This window comes from Megalobrama amblycephala, linkage group LG7 (genome assembly GCF_018812025.1).
Source record: "Megalobrama amblycephala isolate DHTTF-2021 linkage group LG7, ASM1881202v1, whole genome shotgun sequence".
Taxonomy (NCBI): Eukaryota; Metazoa; Chordata; class Actinopteri; order Cypriniformes; family Xenocyprididae; genus Megalobrama; species Megalobrama amblycephala.
The window spans coordinates 47,132,301-47,145,848 of record NC_063050.1 but is presented as its reverse complement, the minus strand read 5'-3'; the positions used below and the strand labels follow the sequence as shown (position 1 = coordinate 47,145,848).

Here is a 13,548-nt window from a genome sequence, read left to right as displayed (position 1 = left end):
TGACCAAAATACGTATGAGGCCGACGTCGTCCAGTATTTCTGTCTTGAACCAGGAAGTAACGTGTTAAAACAGCCCTCTTTAGACATTTGAAGAACACGACAATGGGCTGACTGAGGAGAATCTAACGTTACACTGAAAAATGGAAAAGTATTTAGCACTGTGCCTTTTACTGTATGCTATCGCTGGCTGCTTTGCTGACGGTGAGTCTTTGGAGCGCTTGAGAAATATTTGCAGTATTTAACTGCTGTGTTTTTGTCGATGGATGACTTCGATTTGACGATTAACGCTTTTCAGGCATTTAAATAAAACAGAAGTTGCACTATGTAACGTACTAAATGTAAACAAACGAGATTCTTGTCGTCATCCAATGTCACAAAAACAGGCATGGGTTTTCGTAAATCGTGTAGATAATCGGAGGCAGACCTGTTTTATAGCATGTTTATACCTAAATAAGTCGAAGTTATGAGAAAATAATGCGATCTCGCCTATCGCACAAATTGTGATTGTTTACTTCTGACGCCATCATGACGTCATGCTCTGCTCCTAGATCTCACTTACTTGAACGAGTTCTACTCTAAAACGCCTCAGAGGTTGTCCAAATACAGCTGGTTCGGGAATGTTCGGCTCTATCACTTCAGAGTACCGGAAGATGCGGTGCTCGTGCGGTGGCTGCTCACGGTCTCACGGGGATCCGGACTGAACTGTGGCAACCAAAACATCACTGTGTATGTATGGTGAAATTATGATAGTAATCATGCATGTGTTATTAATCCATAGGTTTGAAAATGCTTTCAATAAGGAAAGCGTTACCATGGTAACAATATTTCCCTCCAAAAACCAAAGTTGATGTTAAAGGGTTAGTTCACCCAAAAATGAAAATTCTGCCATTAATTACTCGCCCTCATGCCAGCAATGACATTTCCTCTCTCAAGATCCTTTAATGTACTAAAAACATATTTAAATCAGTTCATGTGAGTACAGTGGTTCAATATTAATATTATAAAGCGACGAGAATATTTTTGGTGCGCCAAAAAACAAAATAACGACTTATTTAGTGATGGATGATTTCAAAACATTGCTTCAGGAAGCTTCGGAGCGTTATGAATCAGCGTATCGAATCATGATTCGGATCACGTGTCAAACCGCCAAATTGCTGAAATCACGTGACTTTGGTGCTCCGAACAGCTAATTCGACACGCTGATTCATTACGCTCCGAAGCTTCCTGAAGCAGTGTTTTGAAATCGGCCATCACTAAATAAGTCGTTTTTTGTTTTTTTTTGTTTTGGCGCACCAAAAATATTCTCGTCCCTTTATAATATTAATATTGAACCACTGTACGCACATGAACTGATTTAAATATACTTGAAAGTGGTAGTTGCGTTACTGTCAATGGAGGGACAGAAAGCTCTCAGATTTCTTTAAAAAGATCTTCATTTGTGTTTCAAAGATGAGCGAAAGTTGTACGGCTTTGGAACGCCATGAGGGTGAGTAATTAATGACAGAATTTGCATTTTTTGCTGAACTAACACTTTAACAATGTAAAACTGTAGGTAAATATAAAAGAGAACTTGGTTTTACTCAACACTGTGAAAAAAAAATGACAGAAACATTCTGAAATCCCATATTAATATACAGGGTTTTACTGTTGCAATAATAACTGTAGTTGCTATGGTATTGTGGCAAAAAAATAATGTTACTGTGGTAACCGTTGAAATCACATTTGAAAACATGATGTTAAATATCTGGTGTGGGTTTTAATATTTTAATGGTTTATAAATATTTTAATGACAATAGTGATATTGTGCACTGATGCTGCTTTTGTACCTCTGAGAATGATCTCTTTCTTGGAGACTGTATACACAAGATAGATTCTCCTGAGAAGCCTTTAACTGAGGAGCCAAGATTATTGTGTACTGCATCAATACCAGGAGACCTTCAGGTCCAAAACTGAAAAGAGCACATATAGATGTAAAAAAAATGTCATTTATATACTAATGTACTCATAAAATATGAGAAAATAACCTTTTAGCAGCTAAAATGCATCAACCAAAGAAAAGAAAATGGTGTCAAACTATTTAATGGGGTCTTTAACCCCAGTTTGCCCCAGATGGACTCTCCCTGGAAGAAGTACTGTGTCCACTATAATAGTTGCTTGTAAAAGAAGATAAAAGCAGTAGTAGTGTAATTAATCTCTCTTTCAACATATCTGCCAATATCAGTAGATTTCTAATGTCTTTGCTTAACATTGACTTTTGTCCATCTACTGCACATGAACAGGCACTTTAGACCTGGAGCGCCCCCGGTCATCAACCCCATACAAACTGCCTTTCCGAACTCCACATCAGTCTCTCTTGCTCACAACGTGACGCTGACCGTTCCCAGTGGACAGAGCGTCAATGTGACACTGTTCAATGTGACCCACCCCAAACCTGGTGACTGGTTCCTTGCTGCTCACCTGCCTAAAGATGACGGCAAGATAGAGCAGCAGGTGTGTTTTTGATATGTTATTCCTGTTTGCTTGTCAACCATTCTCATAAACATTTTCGAAGAACTACGTTGCTTGGCGGAAGATTTATTATTTAATAAATTGTGAATTATTTGTTTAATGTTGTGTGTTTGTATTCTGAAACATTGCCAGGTATATGCAGTAACCGTTTAAAAAAGCAATAAGCCTTATTGCTCGTAAATGGAGTGATTGTTTGTTTCTTTCTGTTTTAGGGTCTGCCATCTTGCTCATACTTATTCCAGGCACAGATGTTTGCGAGAAGAGCTGCTGACCTGCCAATCCTGCAATACAACATTCCTCTCCATCAAACACTCACGACAGCTCCAGCTCTGTTTAAGTATGTTCTTTGTTCATGTGCGTTAAGTAGGTTGTATTCAAGTTATTGTTTTTGAAAGACGTCTTTTATGCTCACCAATGCTGCATTTATTTGATCAAAAATACAGTAACAGGGTTTGTACAAGGTGTTTAAAATGCTTAAATTTGACTATTTGAAATTTTAGTCCTGGAAAACCCTTGAAAACAGTAATTTTTTCAATTATTTAATTTCCACACAAAATTAACGCTGCAGTCGCAGAGCTCTACACTGAAAATTCTAGGGCTTGGTTTGCATGTGGTAAACTTTATTTGTACCATTTTGTTTATTAGTATATTTTTATATATCTATTTATCCTTTTTTAGAATATGAAAGATAATAAAGATAAGTCAAAGATCTCTTTGAAAACCAAAGTAGTGCTTGAAAAGTCCTTGAAAATCCATTTCAATTTCATTTTACAGTATCTGTACGAACCCTGCAGTAGGCAGTAATATTGTGAAATATTATTTGATTATTGTTTAAATTATACAATTCAAATCACATCCTGAAAAATTTCTTGTTATTATCAATGCATTAATGTAGTTCTTTTTGTAAAAGTATTTTTATGTATCTTGTCTGTGTAGGGTCTTTGTTCCAGAGTTCTCCTCCAGGTTGGATGTTTTCATCTTGAACTGTTCTGTAATGATGGGAAATGATTGCGGGCTGTCAATCACTATAGGCTCCAGCACTTTGAGGCAGGGCTCGGAAGTGAAACAGAACTGTTCAGGGTTAGCGAACTGCTCCGCATCGGTCCTCATTCCCCCGTGGAACACCTGGTTGCTGGTTACGGTCGAGTCTAGTCAACCAAACACCACAATAGCTTTCAACATCTCTGCCAATGTCACAGGTCTGTTTTCATTCGCCTATCACTTTTATTTTTGCTAGTTTTTGCTTGACTATTAAATCTCCTTCCATCCTCTTTCTTTATACACACAGTGGGATGTAAACCTTTGAGCGTCTCTTCAGATTTCAACACCTCAGCCTTCATACGTACCATCATTGCTCCCCAAAGCAACAGCTCAGGTGCCCTCAGTAACGCTTCCGTTTCCACGAGAGACCAGCCGGGCCTCCTTGCTAACAGCTCTGAGCCAATCTGCATGAGAAGCCCTTCAGTGTTCAGAGAAGAACAGGATGTGCTATCACTACGCTTCATCGTTTCCAACAACAATCTCAGCGTGACCTCTGACCTTCCAACTGTGCTCGCACTTGAGCACTCTCCTGGTGATAGTGGCGGCACGTTTGTTGTACAGCTCCAGTTGAACACTGTAAGCATATAATATAATATAATATAATATAATATAATATAATATAATGTGCTAACTAAAGCAGGATTCGTTTAATCAGTATACTGTATACAAAATACAGTAAAAACAGTAATATTGTGGAATATTATTACGATGTGAAATAACTGTTTTCTTTTTCAATATATTTTAAAATATAATTCATTCTTTTGATAGCAAAGCTGAATTTTTAGCATCATTACTCCAGTCTTCAGTATCACATGGTCCTTTAGAAATTATTCTAATATGCTGATTTGCTGCTCAAGAAACATTTCTTATCATCAATGTTGAAAACAGTTGTGCTGCTTAATATTTGATTTTTTTTTCATTATTCTTTGATAAAAAAAAAAATTACATATATAATTTTTTTTATATATTTATTTTTATTTATAATAAAATATATATTACTCATGCTAATACAAAGTAAAGTATATAGAAAAATTAATTCATGTAACCAAAAAATGCAAAAACATTAATGTAAAACAGATCTGATTGATGAGCGTTGATGAGCCATCCACTTTGCATCATGCCTAATGTTTCCTTTAGCTGTGGTAAAATCACTGTAAGGTACAGCCTCTCATGGATTATTTCAATTGAGCACCACATATTCACAATAACCATTATGATATTAATAATGCATCATAATCTAATTATCCTAGTAACATTATACTGCTGGATATTTAGAATATTAAACTTGTATCAGTGCGTATTTTTTTATTTATATTGTATTGTAATTATAGATTTAACTTTTGCAACATAACACTTGTGTTTGTGTCGTAGAGTTCTGTGGTCGGTGGATTTGCCCGTGTCAAAGCATGTCTCACACCTTTTGCTCCTGTACTTCATGTCAACCACAGCCAGACTTGCGCTACAGGTTAGTCACACATTAACATTTGTGCCTACATGCTTAACATTCTCCTGCATGTCACATTTGAATATGTGTGTGTTTGTACGCATGTAGGGTTTGCACAGGGCTATTCTCTGAGCGTGAGCAGCAATGAATCACATGTGCTGTTGAGGATCCCATTCCCAGATGCAGCAGTGTGGTACCTCAGCCTCCAGACAATGTGCAATGACAGGTAAGATGTGTGATTACATTGTGACACTCACATACAGAGGATGATGGAGCCATCCTATAGAAATCTGCTGTTTGACTTTAGACATTCCTGTTGGATTTTGGTGTCTTAGCATGATGGTTATGAGATTAAAGTTTAAAGTTAAGAAGAAACGTAATTTGCAATCTAGTTTATTTCCATATTTCCTAGAGAAACAGGATGTTAAACAAGAAAAAATAGGCTGGACTTCATATAATAATTAGATTCATCTATATTTATACCATTAATAATGGTCAATTTGATGGACAATTACATAGACACACATTTTTCTTTCTTTTGAATAATGTGCACTGATGAATTGTCCAATTTTTGCTTACACCTTAACCCACCTTTAAACCTAACCAAACCTGTCCCTAACCCTAACTGTATACCTCCTCAATAACAGCAAAAGTATTTTGCTATACAACATGAACACAATAAGTACATTTTTTGACACAAGTACATAATATAAAGTGGGACCAAATCACGTTCTGAACATTCTCCTGTGTTGACTTTCCAGTGTTGACTGCAGGAACACATCAGCCATAGTGAGTGTGTCTGTTAGTATTAGTGCATGCATTGACGACTGTGGGCCGTATGGAGAGTGCAGACTACTACGCACACACAGTTACCTCTACGGCGCATGTGTGTGCAAAGCAGGTAAACAAACACACACGCAAACACACCAACAGCCGCCCATAAACATTAATGGTATTGAGGCGTGGCATTGGTTCTTTTTTGTGCTGTTTGCTGTTGACAGGTTGGCAGGGATGGGGCTGTACGGATGGCGTGACTGCGCAGTCGTACTCTCGACAGATGGCAGCAGCTCTGCTCCTCACCCTTAGTAACCTTTTCTTCATCCCGCCCATCGTCGTAGCACTTCACAGAGGATACCACGTCGAAGCCGCCATCTACTTCTTTACCATGTTTTTCTCCTCGGTGTGTTTTTATGTTACAATACTTAAAAACAATACTTAAATATCTATCTATCTATCTATCGATCTATCTATCTATCTATCTATCTGTCTGTCTATGGTTCCAGAATATGCATGTATACATAATAATTGTGTGTTTTCCAGTTTTATCACGCGTGTGACCAGCCCGGTGTGACTGTGATGTGTATCATGGACTATGACACCCTCCAGTTCTGTGATTTCTTGGGTTCCGTCGTGTCAGTATGGGTGACCATTGTGTGCATGGCACGGCTTCAGGAGCCAATAAAATATGTAAGTACAATTTTATGTATACCTTTATTTAAATAGATAATAGCCATTATTCTTGTTAATAATGTGCAATATGATTTGTGACAATAACATTGGTTACCTCTCTAACAGCATTAGTATTTCTCTAACACTAACAGTATGCAAACTCTCAGGAATAAACATGGATAAAATCTGTAGTTGACACAACGACAACACTTAAGAATGTTTTTTTTTTTACTTTGGTTTCAAACTGATGGGCGGAGTCATGGTAGTCATGTGGTAGAGTCTTGTCATTGGTGAAAAGGTTTACAGCATCTCCAATAAGTAGAGATCATTGACCAATATAATATAGCTGTTTAAGTGTCTGATGAGCAATTTGCAGAACTGATTTTATTATCTTTTTGACATGATAACTAAATATTTTAGAATACAACAATATAAACATATGTATTCATAAATGATCATTATTGTAAAATTATTATTAATATTAATAATATAATTTTTTTTTAAAGTTGCAAAAGTTTACATTTCAAAAGTTTGAAAAAATATTGAATATAAAAATATATTTTAAAGGTGCCCTTGATTCAAAAATTGAATTTATCTTGGCATAGTTGAATAACAAGAGTTCAGTACATGGAAATGACATACAGTGAGTCTCAAACTCCATTGTTTCCTCTTTCTTATATAAATCTCATTTGTTTAAAAGACCTCTGAAGAACAGGCGAATCTCAACATAACACCGACTGTTACGTAACAGTCGGGGTGTACGCCCCAATATTTGCATATGCCAGCCCACGTTTCCAACATTATAAAGGGCATTAGACAAGGGCAGCCAGTATTAACGTCTGGATGTGCACAGCTGAATCATCAGACTAGGTAAGCAAGCAATAACAACAGTGAAAAATGGCAGATGGAGCAATAATAACTGACATGATTCATGATAACATGATATTTTTAGTGATTTTTGTAAATTGTCTTTCTACATGTTTCGTTAGCATGTTGCTAATGTACTGTTAAATGTGGTTAAAGTTACCATCATTTATTACTGTATTCACGGAGACAAGTGTCTCACTATTTTCATTTTTAAACACTTGCAGTCTGTATAATGCATAATGACGAACACTTTGTAAAGATCCATTTTGAGGGTTATATTAGTTGTTTGAACTTTTTTTTATGTTGTTTAAGGCAAGCGTGAGCTCCGTGGGCGGAGAGCACGAGCAATTAAAGGGCCAGCAGCCCTGAATCGGCTCATTTATAATGATGCCCCAAAATAGGCAGTTAAAAAAATGAATTAAAAAAAATCTATGGGGTATTTTGAGCTGAAACTTCACAGACACATTCAGGGGACACCTTAGACTTATATTACATCTTAAAAAAAAAAAGTTCTAGGGCACCTTTAAAAATACTTCTAATAGCAGCCTTTCAGCAGACAGCAGCAGCAACTGTTGCATGCTGCCATTTATAACAATTAAATGGTACACATATACATGTACATTCACTAGTTTAAATCATGAAATTGTTAAATAGAGCTTGTAACACCTTGTAAACTACGATGAAACTATTGGAATGGGCTTTAAATAGCATAGCATGTTTAACTAGACCTACCTGTTCTTTAAAGGAAATATGGTGTTTGTGGATACCAAGTACATGGTTACTCTGAAACAATACAAACCACAAATATACTTCATAATCATGTTATTATATGTATATTGATTGACTGATCAATAAACGTAATACACCTTTCAAATGGTCATTTTTTCCCTGTTAGTCAAGGTTTCTTGCATAAAAAAATTGTAAGTTCGTTTTTCATGACAGTCTTCACTTTATCTTTAGAATGTCAGCAAACGCCCTCAGACTATTAAGCCTTTCTTAAAATGAATTGGATAGAATGTAGGCCATCCATTGTTAATGTTCTCATGCTTCTGATGTCAGATTTCAATCAGTTTCTGAGATTAGTTTCAGTAGATTCTCTTGTTGAAGTTTCTAGTTTACATATAAAATGAAAAAAAAAATGTATTTTAAAAAACAAGGAAATGTTGATTTGTCATGATACATATTCACAACATTTTAATTAATAATTATTTATTTAATAAAACTGCAGGTATGTGTTGCATGTCAGTTTTAATAGCTTTGATTGATCTTACATTGCAGTTATTGTTTATGGCGGGCACTCTTGTCATTTCCATGGCGATGCAGTTGGACCGCAGAGGCCTCTGGAACCTTCTAGGCCCTGTCCTCGTTGCTCTGGTCATTATGGTCACTTCCTGGGTGAGCTTGACTTTTCCATTACTCCAAAACATTATGTATTTTGTTGATACTGAATCAGACTAGTAATAGTATTTTTTTTTTAATATGTAAATAAACTACCCTTCAAAATTTTAGGGTCAGTAAGGTTAATTTCTTCTTTTTTTAAAGATATGAATACCTATTGAGCAGGAATAAATTACATTGATCAAAACTGACAGTAAAGATGTTTATAATATTACATAAGATTTCTATTTCAAATAAATGCTGTTCTTTTAAACTTTCTATTCATCAAATACATCGCGAAAAAAGTACAATGGTTTCCATAAAAATATTAAGCAGCACAAATGTATTCAACTGTGATGATGTTTCTTGAGAAACAAATCATCATATTAGAATTATTTCTGAAGGATCATGTGACACTGAAGACTGGAGTACTGATGCTAAAAATAAAGCTTTGCCATCACAGTAATAAATTACTTTTTGAAAATATATTCAAATAGAAAACACTTATTTTAAATTGTAATAATATTTCATAATATTACTGTTTTACTTTATTTTTGATCAAATAAATGCAGCCTTGGTGAGCAGAAAAGACTTAAAAAACATTCAAAAGTCTTTTGAATGATAGTTCAAATATTGAAGAATGAACCAGATACATGGTTTCTGTTGTGTGATATAATTAAATTCATAAAAAAATCTATAAAAGTTAGTTTTGTAAAATTAAATATATAACCGATCTACACCCACCACCAAATTAATTACACATTTTCTGCGCTTTGAATTTATTAAAGTTTTTCTTTTACACAGTTTTTGCTTTACTCAGGGGAATTTAAATCCTACCAGATTCAACTTTAAAAAAAATGATCTTGACACTGTGTCTCAATTGAATGATTTTATAAATGCCAGGTTCAGACTACACAATATTTTTGTCTGTTATAATAGTCGCTGTGTCAGATTTAGGGTTGCCAAAATTACCGTTACTTGGGTACCAAGTCGGAACTGAAATTTAAAAAATGTGACGATACCACCATTTCCCCCTAGCGCTGTTGAGCAGATTCTGACTAACTTAAACACCTCTGATTGGCTATTGGGTTCACGCACTCAACAGATATGTCTGTGATTGGCTAACACCTGCTTTCAAACACTCATGTGTGTATCTGTGTAAGCGCTCGGTGTAAAGCGTCAAAGATGTCTATTTGCAACATGATTTTGAAGCGTTGATCATTGTAGCCAATCACAGACATATCTGTTTAGCTCATGAACACAAGTCAGAATCCGCTCAACAGCGCTCAAAATGCTAGGGGGAAATGCTGGTATTGTCACATTTTTTAAAATTTCAGTACAGACTTGGTACCGAAGTACCGGTACTTTTGACAACCCTAGTCAGATTATGCGATTTTGACGCCTAAATCCTTCTAAAGAGAAGGCGGACCTAGCGACTGACTTCCGGAAACAAGAACGTAAACAAACAATGGCTGCCGAAGCGGCATGTTAACTTAATGCTAATTCCAGAATTCACCGGGTTGCTGAAGCATCTCCGCTATCATTCGCCAGCATTTATCTGTTTTTCTCTCTGTCATGGTGGTCCCCTCGAGGAAACTTTGAAAGGCAGGAATATTGTTGCCATAGCTCCATGAACCTTTCCACCTAGCAGCACCAATACTATCATCATCCTTTCGTTTTGCCATTTTTGAAAGCTGTGTACAGAAGAGCTTCTGTGCTCCTATTGGTCAATGCCACAGATGTGATGGAACCCATTGTGTAGGGCCGAAAAAAAAAAATTGTGACATTGTGGCATCAGTTGTCGTCCAGTATGACACACTGTACGAGATAAAACAAATTCTTGCCTCGGGCTGATATTAAGTAGTCTGAACCCATCATAAAGCACTCAGTTCACTTGTCACAGCAATTTTTAAATATTTCCTGTTCTGTTCATTGTGTTACCCGACAGGTTTATCGAGGTGTGAAACGTCGTCAATGTTACCCTCCATTATGGCGTCGCTGGGTGGTGTTCCTGCTCCCAGGCATTGTGTCTGCACTGATTGGAGTGTGTGTGTACGTCTTCGCACAGACCGACAGCAACTACTACTACACTCATTCCATATGGCATGTCATGGTGGCCACAAGCGTGGTCTTCCTCTTACCACCCCGTGAAAAACACGTTCCCCCCTGGGGCTGGACAAACAAAATCTGTAGCTACAGGAGATGTAAAAATAAGAAAGTAGAGCTTTACACTGACACCTAAATACACTAGTATTGATATTGGCACAAAACCTGACGGATTTTCATGTGCATTTTTACAGTTTTACAAATGTTAGCCGTTAGCTTTATAAAATAAGTCAAGCTTTACATGAAAGATTCTCTTCTAAAGTCACCAAAACCACTTAACTGCAAGTGTAGTGTTCGTTTATAACTACGTAAGGGATAGTTTACCAAAAAATGTCATTTTTTTTACTGTCATTCTAAACCCATAAACCAAATCAATGGAACACAACAGCAGATTTTTGAGAGTCATAGTGACCACATCAATCAAGTGAAGATTATCTGTGAATAATGACTTATATTGGTCAGTTTCTCACACAAAGTTATTGTATGACTCCAGAAGGCTTGGAAATATAGTACAAAAGTCATATAGACTACTTTTATGGTGCTGTTTTGGCATGTGAACTTCTCCTTTTGTGTTCCATTGAAAAAAAAAATACTGTGCACATGTTTGAGTGACATGAGGGTAAGTAAATAATACCATGATTTTAATATTTGAATAGAAACATATTGCTTTTACACCTTCAAAAATGAGTGATTTCACATAGAACAACAGCAATGTCAATATTTTAATTATATGACAAGTAAATTAATGATATAATCGAAAGGCAACTTGAATGTCCTTTGTCCCTGAATATTCTCCATTAAGCACTTTTGTGAGGTTTAGTGTGTATATATATCAAAGAATCAGTTTATTGGATTGAGTGAGCTGCTTAAACTGTAATTTTGTTCTTTTTGAAAGAACAAAATGTCATATTGTGTCTATATCTATTTTGAGAAAACCGATTTCTAGTTTTATTCAGCACTTTCATTTTCATTTGATTTATGAGTAGCCCCACATGGAATCTGCACTCACAGAACTCCTTTTTTCTCTATATGATGACAGAAGTTACATTTTAGGTTGAAAAATTCCATTAAATAACAAGTGTTACTTTAGTTAAAACCAATTCACAGAATTTTCACAGATTTTCTTTCAAAACCAGCATAGAAAATTAGGGGGAAAAAACCTTGCAGATTCTGTCTGGTCCTACTTATGACGTTCCAGGTCACGCTGGGCATTGTCATTACTACAAAGGACTGTTGTCTGTGTCTCAGAGCTTGCGTACCTACACAGGAGAACAGGTACAGTACACAATTATTTATACCACTGTCAGGAATGTACAAGAAAATACCTCCTTTCTTCTTCCCTAAAAGCCTTGAAATTTTTTCCTGAGATGAAGAACATTTTACACGCGCTCAAAATTGTGCTAGCTTGAGCCAGTCTGTAAAATTGTGCTTGCTGTATGCTAGTATGAATCGCTTCAGATGTGTGTGTTTGTAATGAGAATCTGACATACTGATGACCTTACGTATTTAAGATAAACCCCTGTATTGGGCAAGGCATTCTATAGATATGCATAATACTGTGTTTCTGACCCTCAGGCCATTTTAAACTTGAAAAGGCTACTGTGGACGTTATTTTTAGGTTTAAATTTACATTGCAGCTGTCCTTTAAAACTCATGTTTTTCCATTTAATTGTAACAGCAAGGCAGTTCATCTCTTGTTTTTCCAGAAGAGGTCAAGTGTTAAGTTGGGGTTGGAATATGATGTTTTACAATGTTTTATATACATTTTATATTGGAATTACAAAAGATATTGAAAATATGAGCCTAACTAAGATGTATGTTAATTTCTAAAATGAATCATTTATAAAATCTGTGAATCAACAAAATTTTTACTTCTTTCTTGTGGGATTTATTTTTGATTTAATATTGATTATCATGCCTTGTATATTGCACAAATATGCACTTATATTTGAGGGTAAGAATGAAGCGGTGCAATCATGTTTATGAACATAAAAGTTAAAGTTTCTTTGTTGTTTTTGAGTCTTTTTTTTTTTATTTATGTGTTCTTTATTCCTGCCTCCTTTTTTTTCTTAAAATGTTCTGTAATCTATATGCCAATAAATGGAGAAATAAACAATTTAATGATTATTTAAAACTGGCTTTTTTTTTATTTCAATTTTCACCTTTCACAAACAGCTTTTTTAGAGCAATGCTTGGTATTAAACTTTATACTTTAGGTCAGGTTTCATGAACATGGTTTAACATCAAATTGGCTAATGCTGCGCAATTAACATAAAAATAAATATTGACTATAAATTCTTAAATTAACTACTATTCTAAAGGTTGGGGTCAGTATTTATTATTTATTTTTTTAAACAAATACTAGTAACGCATCACATGTAACGTTACCTAATCAGATGACTTTTTCAAGTAAAGTAATGCATTTCTTTTAAAGTTGCAACTAAATATCGGAGTGAAATTGGAAGTAAGAGACAGAGGCGTTGTGTGCACGGTGTTCTAGAGTCTAGACTACATGTGAGCATACATTTACTCATCTCACTTGCACAAAGTCAGATTCAGTATTCCTCAAAATGAATAAAAACAGTGAAATGCAAACTCTTCTTCTAAGCATACTTGAAGAATATGATGCAAACCTGTAATAATTAAATGTGTTAAATAATACTTACTATAATAATCTCACTTAACCCTTTAAGACCTGAAGGCTTTTTTAGAGTTTTTTTTTTACTTAACCAATGTCTTTGCTGCTGACCTTCGAT

The 13,548-nt window shown here is 35.5% G+C and overlaps 1 protein-coding gene across 1 annotated transcript; it reads left to right on the top strand.

Annotated features, from left to right (window-relative positions):
* On the top strand, nucleotides 1–12,786 carry pgap6 (post-glycosylphosphatidylinositol attachment to proteins 6). The gene is made up of 13 exons (XM_048197837.1): nucleotides 1–201; nucleotides 549–726; nucleotides 2,280–2,490; nucleotides 2,721–2,845; nucleotides 3,445–3,707; nucleotides 3,797–4,125; nucleotides 4,921–5,014; nucleotides 5,102–5,219; nucleotides 5,755–5,894; nucleotides 5,995–6,173; nucleotides 6,314–6,460; nucleotides 8,588–8,704; nucleotides 10,635–12,786. The coding sequence occupies exons 1-13, from the start codon at nucleotides 141–143 to the stop codon at nucleotides 10,926–10,928; spliced, it is 2,256 nt and encodes a 751-aa protein (XP_048053794.1). The 5' UTR covers nucleotides 1–140; the 3' UTR covers nucleotides 10,929–12,786.
* Nucleotides 12,787–13,548: the final 762 nt, after the last annotated feature.